Below are 7,630 nucleotides of genomic sequence, written 5' to 3'. Positions count from 1 at the left end.
GCTCCTTCTCCTCTATGGCGCTCTATTCCACAGCCCTCACTCCACCTTCCCCTCCCTTCTCCACTGTGGTGCTATGTTCTCTCACCTCCCAGATGACCAGGCCTGGGAGGGACTGTGCTGGCTGCATGCCCGTCATGCTCTCCTCTTCACTCTCTTTTACTCCCTCCACCTGGGCTCCTGCTCAGTTGCCAGGAATCTGGTGTGTGTTTTTGTCCCTGCCTTCCCAAGATTTCCCTGATGTCCCAGAAACCCAGGAAATCCCTGCCTGGGCTTCCTGAGGGCGTATCGTCTAGGTGACAAGGTAAACTAATGGTAGAGGAGAAGGAGCTTGGGTGGGGAGACAGAATGGGGAGGACCCAGTTGAGTGAGGACTGAGGAGGGAATGGACTTTCTGGAGCAAAGGTTGTGGAGAGATGTGGGACGGGGATCTGGGCGATGATGCAACCTCTGCTGTCAGTGCAACCGATATTCATTGTGTTCCTCCCCTGTGGCAGGAGCTTCAGGTCAGAGAAATGCTGGACAGCTGGGGTAATGGGCCTCTGGGGGCCTAGGAGACCACCACCCTGGTCCTAAGAGTACCTAGGACTCCACGAAGGCAAAATGCTAGCCTCTAGTGCGTTTATTGAGACATCTTTCCAGGATCTGGAGAGCAGGGAGCCCGCCGGGCTTGGCGGGGGTGGGGGGGGGTCCCCAGGATGCCCTGCACCTCCCTCATGCAGGGACACATTTGATCATGAGGGACGTAGCAGCCAGGAAGGGACACTGCGACAGAGACCCTGAGAGGCAGGAGTGTGGCAATCACAGAGGCTGTGGTGAGCTCCATAGGAAAGTGGGAGGGGCTGGAGGGGTGGAAACCATGGGTGGATCCCGGTGGTTGACCAGATGACCAAAATAGGTCAGTCAACAGTGGTCATTATTTTCAGATAATGGATTAGACTGTGGTTTTATATATATATATATATATATATATTTTTTTTTTATTATTGATTTTTTACAGAGAGGAAGGAAGAGGGATAGATAGTCAGAAACATCGATGAGAGAGAAACATCGATCAGCTGCCTCTTGCACACCTCCTACTGGGGATGTGCCCGCAACCAAGGTACATGCCCTTGACTGGAATCGAACCTGGGGCCTTTCAGTCCGCAGGCTGACGCTCTATCCACTGAGCCAAACCGGTTTTGGCTAGACTGTGTTTTATTGGTCAAATGGACAGGGGGGAGGATGACTTGTCCAAGCATTAGAGTTACTCTGGGACATTTCAGGGCTTTCCCAGTCTGCAATCTGAGTGGGCAGGGACTAGCCAGGGTTAGCCAGTGGAATGTCGCATCTCAAAGCCGCGCGAAAGAAGGTTCAGGGCGGGTGCTGCAGGAGGCTGGGTTTCCACATGCAGAGCAGCTCTGGGAGCAAGCGGGGACACAGCTGACCCCATGCCTGGGCCCCCGCGTCTCCGTGTGTGTGTGTGTGTGTGTGTGTGTGTGTGTGTGCGCGCGCGCACGCTGCACATGCATGTAGCAGAAGTGACTTATGGACTGTCATGAAACTGTCCCTGGGGCAGGAAGGCTTCAGGGTCAGCTAGCTGGGGCCCCAGGGGCTCCACTTGGGCCAGGATGTCCCGGAGGGAGCGGCAAGGTGTCTTCTTGGAGCTGCCGCAGGGCTGGGCACCAGTTGAGGGGTCAGGCTGCGGGGAGCCATTGGGACCCCCAGTCAGAGTCGAGGAGGAGGCAGGAACGCAGGGGTGACCAGCAGAGCTGGCCTTGCTGCCACAGGGCTGAAGGACGATTTTGCCGCTGGATTGGGAGCCAGAGCTGTGGCTGAGCGAGCCCGTGCCCGGCGGGGAGCAGGGCCCCTGGGAGACACTGCCGCAGGGGTGGGAATGCGACCCCGAGCCGCCGGAAACACTGTGGACCCCAGAACCCGAGAGGGAGCAGGGCCCCCTTGAGCCTGAGGAGCCCGCCGCACAGGGCTGGACACCGCCAGAGCCCACTGGCTGGAACACGACGACCGAGGAGGCTCCCGACGGGTAGATGCTGGCACTGGAGCTGTGGCTGGGGATGATGGGATTGCTGGAGAAGTACTTGCCCTCAGAGATGGGGGGTCCTGCTGCAAAGGAGGGCACCCCTGGGGAGCCTCTGACAGGGTTCTCTTTGGTGAAGTATCCAACCGGGTAGATTTTGCCCCCGCTGTAGGTCATGCCCGGGGCCAGATAGCTGTTAGAGGAGCCGCCGACCACCTCATAGCTGCCGTAGGACTTGTCTACAGAGGTGATGGGGGGGCAGGGCTTGCCTGGAAAGCCGCCATTGCTACAGGGGGCACCGGGAGCCACTCCGGGGCCACCAGAGCCATGCTGCTCCACCACCACCACCACTGGCCTTTGACCCCCGGACACAGAGTGGGAGCTGGAGATGTAGGAGCCAGAGTGGGAGACGACGGGCCCTCCGCTGCAGGGAGAGTCGGGGATGTCCGAGCTACAGGGGCGCGAGTTAGAGTTGACCCTTTGGCCACCACTGTTGGACATCCAGGAAGTTTGGGAGACAGAAGAGCTCGAGCCTCCTCCAGACTGGGAGGAGCTTATCACGAAGTGGGCAGAGCCACCACTGCTTGATGCAGCTGGGCCAGACCCCGACTGGGAGGAGCTGGAGGCACCATGCAGACTGGAGCCAGACCCAGAGGTGTAGCTGCTCTGGGAATAGCCTGTCCCTGGCTGAAACAGCAAAGACCCTGAAGGACCACCCTGAGCCACATTGGATCCACTAGAGCCACTGGATCCGCTGGAGCCACTGGAACCGCCACTGGAGCCACTGGATCCGCTGGAGCCACTGGAACTGCCGCTGGAACTGCCACTGGATCCGCTAGAACTACCACTGAAGCCACTGGAGCCACTGGGGCTACTGGAACCACTGGAGACACTGGAGACACCGGAACTGGAAACAGAGCTGCTGGAGCCACCCTTCCCAATGAGACAGGGGTCATTGGGGGAGGTGATACGTGTGGGGTCCTTACAGGGGTCTGAGAAGGTCCCAATGCTCTTAGCCAAGGTCCCTGAGGAGGAAAATCATGGTTAGTAGGGGCCCGAGAGGCTTGGCTTCCTCCCTCACCTTTCAGACCCATCTCCATCACCTGCCATTTTAATCTCTCCTGCGAGGGGCCCAGGGAGAGTTTGGGGCAGAAAAGAAAGGAAGAGGCTGTAATCCAGGGGTCCTCAAACTTTTTAAACAGGGGGCCAGTTCACTGTTCCTCAGACGGTTGGAGGGCCGGACTATAGTTTAAAAAAAAAACTATGAACAAATTCCTATGCGCACTGCGGGCCCGGGACAAGTCGGCTGCTAAGCAGGACAGGCAGCGGCACCCAGCGGGCTGGATAAATGTCCTGGGTGGGCCACATGTGGCCCGCGGGCCATAGTTTGAGGACCCCTGCGAGTGTAATCTAAAGGAAAGGGAGGAAAGGGAGACGGCAGGATAAGGGCAGGTTGTTGTTCTGGGAGGGGGCGGGGCCAGACATCTGCCAAAGAAGGAGAGGAGATGCAAAGTGGGGCCTGGGAGGAAGACTCCAGGAGAGCGGAGTAGGACCAATGGCCTGCAAGACCGGCCCCAGAGAGGCAGCAGGTGGAGACAGCCCAGAGGTGGGCATAGATCTCCAGGGACCAGCTGGGAGGAGAAGACACCGAGGAAACAATAGAGCAATAGAGAACCGAGGGAGGAAGGACAGACAGCAAAAGAGACACTGAGAAGAGAGAAAGCCAGCGGCCAGGGCTACCTAGAGGGCAGGGCCCATAGGACCCTGACTGCTCAGCCGCTCCCTCCGGAGAGGGGTTTAGGGGAGGGTGGGGATTCTGCTCCCAATTCAGCACTGATCATGAGGGAAAGCTGGGTGGGGGCCGGGATGTGGGGGCCCCCACTGTTGCTTCAGAACCTGCTGGTACAGCCCGACAGGACACCGCACCCTGAGCCACCTGCTCTCCTGGCCCAGCCCAGGGACACTGGATGGAGCGCTCCCTGCCAGCCTCCGTGAGCCCTGCCTCCCCAGGCTGCTCCTGCCTCGCAGCACAACCTCTTTCCTCCAGGGCTCACCTGCCCCACCCTCCCCGCATCCCCTTCCAGTCCCAGTGGCAAGGACAGCCATGCACTGCAAGCCGCCAGATCTCACTGGGCTTCAGCCTGTACATTGGGAGGCCAGAGGCCGGGCCTGCCTGCTCAGGGCGTGGCTGTGAGCAGAGTGGGTGTGGGTGTGGCTGTGGAAGGGGCTTGAAGACATACAGCCAGTCACCTGTGCTGTGGAGCTGCCTCCGCTCCCCCAGCCCCCTACCTGCCACACCTTTCCCTCACGGAGAGACCCTCTGTGCCCTCTGCTCGAACCCAGCTGTCCCTGCAGCGCCCCTCCCACAGGCACATGAGACGCCAAAGTGCCAGCCTGGGGGTTGCCTCCACTTTCCTTTCTGTCTGTGCTTTGGGCCAGTTTCCTCCCCTCCCGAGCCTCTGCGGTCTCCCAAAGGCTGAGAGTGCCCAGGGCTCTCTGTGGGCGTTGGTGGCGTATTACATATCCAGTCTTCACCTTCTAGACTCAAACAACAAACACCTTCCACAGAACCCTCTAGAATTCCCAAAGCACCAAACAGACTGAAGCTGGGTGTTATCAGTACTCACATTTTAAAATCTCAGAAACTGAGGCTCAGAAAGTGTAAGTAACACGCCTGGTGACAGGGCAGCGAAGAGCAGCCCCAGGCCCCAGCGCCAGACTGCGGAGCCCACCGTCCCCTTGCTGGGCTCCCCCAGCCTCCAGGCATAGTGTCCCCCAACCTCCAGGCACAGTGTCCCCTGGCTCCAGGCACAGTGTCCCCTGGCTCCAGGCACAGTGTCCCCCAACCTCCAGGTACAGTGTCCCCCAACCTCCAGGTACAGTGTCCCCCGGGCTCCAGGCACAGTGTCCCCCAACCTCCAGGCAGGGGGTCCCCCAACCTCCAGGCACAGTGTCCCCCAACCTCCAGGCAGGGGGTCCCCCAACCTCCAGGCACAGTGTCCCCCAACCTCCAGGCAGGGGGTCCCCCAACCTCCAGGTACAGTGTCCCCTGGCTCCAGGCACAGTGTCCCCCAACCTCCAGGCACAGTGTCCCTTGGACTCCAGGCACAGTGTCCCCCAACCTCCAGGCAGGGGGTCCCCCAACCTCCAGGCACAGTGTCCCCCAACCTCCAGGCAGGGGGTCCCCCAACCTCCAGGCACAGTGTCCCCTGGCTCCAGGCACAGTGTCCCCCAACCTCCAGGCACAGTGTCCCCTGGCTCCAGGCACAGTGTCCCCCAACCTCCAGGTACAGTGTCCCCCAACCTCCAGGTACAGTGTCCCCCAGGCTCCAGGCACAGTGTCCCCAACCTCCAGGCAGGGGGTCCCCCAACCTCCAGGCACAGTGTCCCCCAACCTCCAGGCAGGGGGTCCCCCAACCTCCAGGCACAGTGTCCCCCAACCTCCAGGCAGGGGGTCCCCCAACCTCCAGGTACAGTGTCCCCTGGCTCCAGGCACAGTGTCCCCCAACCTCCAGGCACAGTGTCCCTTGGACTCCAGGCACAGTGTCCCTCGGCTCCAGGCAGTGTCCCCCAGCCTTCCCTCACCTGGTGTCTGCAACCTCCTCTCCCACCCCTCCCGCCCAGACCCCCCTCCCCGCCTCCTACCTGGCAGGAGGAGGCCAGCCAGCAGCAGGGCCATCGCCCCTCGCCCTCCCACACGCCCCATCTGGGGTGCCCGCGAGGAGCCCAGGCTAGACTTCATGGCCTCTGAGTGCAGGCGCTGTGGACGCCTGGCCTTTATGCAGGGCTGGACATTCTCTGGGCAGGAGTCACTGTGGGGAGGGAGGGGCAAGGAGGGCAGTGCCCAGGGGGCGTTGGTGTGGCAGGAGCTGAAGCAATCAGCTGGGATCTGCCTACTCAGCAGCCAGTGCGCAGCGCAGGTGCTGTGGCCACTGGTTGCCTAACCTGGAACCGGCGCTCCCCCCACAGTGGCCACCCACTCCGGTGACTACTCTCCTTCCCATGGTGCCTGCCCAGCCCCCAGCCCCCCACCTTGCAGACAGCCATGGGCATTTCAGCTTCCCCTCTGTGCCCAGGCCCCTTGCTCCACCCCGGCCCCATTGCCTGACTAACCAGGTTTCCACCTCAGCCCCTGGGGTCCCCCACTTCCTCCCGATGTAAGGGTCTGCACCCTACCTTGAGCCCTTGGTCACGGCCCAGGCGCCTGCCTGCCACACACTTAGCAGCGAGCAAGCCTTTCGGGTCAGGAAGGGGAATCTGCCTTCGAAGCCAGCTCCTTGGCCTCTCCCTCGGGGTGCGGGGGGGGGGGGTGCGGGGGGAAGGGCCTCTCCCTCGGGGGGCGGGGGGCGGCTCTCCTTGCGGGGGGGGGGGGGGAGGGGGGAGGGCCTCTCCCTCGGGGCCTCCCCTCGGGGGGCCTCGGGGCAGCATGTGGGGGTGCTGGGTGCAGGGCCTCATCTTGGGGAAGGCCTGGGTGGGACCCTGTTGGCTGGGCCCTGGTCACTCACAGGCCACTCGCAGTCCCTCCCGCGGCCGTGACACCATGCCATGGTGAGCCAGAGCCGAGTAAGACTAATTGGGCAGGCGGCACCCTGCTGCCCATTAGCTGCTCCGCGGTGAGCAAACAGGAAGGTGCGGGACCTGCAGGAGCCGGGAGGCCGGTGCCTCCCTGCAGCCCGCCCTCCGGCGCTGGCCCCACCCTAGCCACTTAATTGCTCCTGGTGTTGCCAGAGCCTCGGTATCGGGGGAGGCGCCTGGGAGGCCGCCCCCTGCTCTCGGCCGCGCCCTACTACCCTCACCCAGACCAGGGCCCCCCACCCCCCCGCCCCGCCCAGCACCCCGGCTCTGCGGGGGGGGGGGCCGCCTCCCCCTCCAGCCCCAGCCGGGACCTGCGATGCTGGCGAGGTTCCCAGTCTCCGTGAGGAGCTCCAGCCTCCGTGGCTACAGCACTAGGAACAGGGCCAGTGTTCCCAACCAGAGGAACAGAATTTTTATTTTTACCTAATTTCCATTAATTAGGCTGTAAATAGCCACATGCTGCTAGTGGCTTCCACAGGGAGGGGCCTGGCCGGAGGTCAGGGGGCAACCTCCCCAGGCCAGAGGTCAGGGGGCAGCCTGCCCTGGAGAGAGTTGATAAGGGGCGGGGCCTGGCCCCAGTCCCAGCTCACCTCCCAGCTGTGGGCCTTGCACCAAACTTTTCTGACCCGCAAAGTCCCCACCTGTCATATGGGGGCATTTCAGCCGGTGCCTGCGTGCAGGTTTCAGTGGGCATCCATGGGAAGTGCTCAGAAAGACCACAGGGAGCAGAGGGGCAGGCGTTCCCTATGGAGCCGCAGCGTCCTGCCTTCGTCCCCCACGGGAGCTCACCCTCAGCCAGGCTCTGCAGCCCCCACACTGCACGCGGGTATCGCGCCTTCTAGGCAGCCGCCCAGTGCCCTCCTGGCCTGACTGTTCCCTCTGGGGCCTCTCGGGCCCTGGTCTCCAGGCGGGAGGAGGGCGCTGGGAGCAGGGAGGAGGGCCGCAAGGAGCCTAGGGGTTTGGATGAGGAGGAACGTGGGCCCCTCGAGGTGTTCCTTTCTAGCACAAACAGGCGTCAACGTTTGTCTTGTTTTCTTCCTC

At 62.2% G+C, this 7,630-nt stretch overlaps 1 protein-coding gene across 1 annotated transcript; it reads right to left on the bottom strand.

Moving 5' to 3' along the window:
- Positions 1 to 993: 993 nt before the first annotated feature.
- CDSN (corneodesmosin) lies at positions 994 to 6,626 on the bottom strand. The gene is made up of 3 exons (XM_080664992.1): positions 6,520 to 6,626; positions 5,660 to 5,826; positions 994 to 3,039 (listed from the first exon to the last, which is right to left on the bottom strand). The coding sequence occupies exons 1-3, from the start codon at positions 6,612 to 6,614 to the stop codon at positions 1,523 to 1,525; spliced, it is 1,779 nt and encodes a 592-aa protein (XP_080521118.1). The 5' UTR covers positions 6,615 to 6,626; the 3' UTR covers positions 994 to 1,522.
- Between the last annotated feature and the right edge of the window lie 1,004 nt (positions 6,627 to 7,630).

This window comes from Plecotus auritus, assembly GCF_963455305.1.
Source record: "Plecotus auritus genome assembly, chromosome: 4".
NCBI classification, from domain to species: domain Eukaryota; kingdom Metazoa; phylum Chordata; class Mammalia; order Chiroptera; family Vespertilionidae; genus Plecotus; species Plecotus auritus.
The sequence above is the reverse complement of the archived record's forward strand: the minus strand, read 5'-3'. Positions and strand labels throughout refer to the sequence as shown.

Bases quoted from the DNA above. Each gene is read 5' to 3' on its own strand.
- CDSN (XM_080664992.1), bottom strand. From the start codon at position 6,614: ATGGGCAGCAGGGTGCCGCCTGCCCAATTAGTCTTACTCGGCTCTGGC. The intron at 5,827-6,519 runs GTGAGTGACCAG...CCCTCCCCACAG, and splicing joins GGAGGGACTGCGAGTGGCCT to TGACTCCTGCCCAGAGAATG. The intron at 3,040-5,659 runs GTAGGAGGCGGG...TTTCCTCCTCAG, and splicing joins GGCTGGCCTCCTCCTGCCAG to GGACCTTGGCTAAGAGCATT.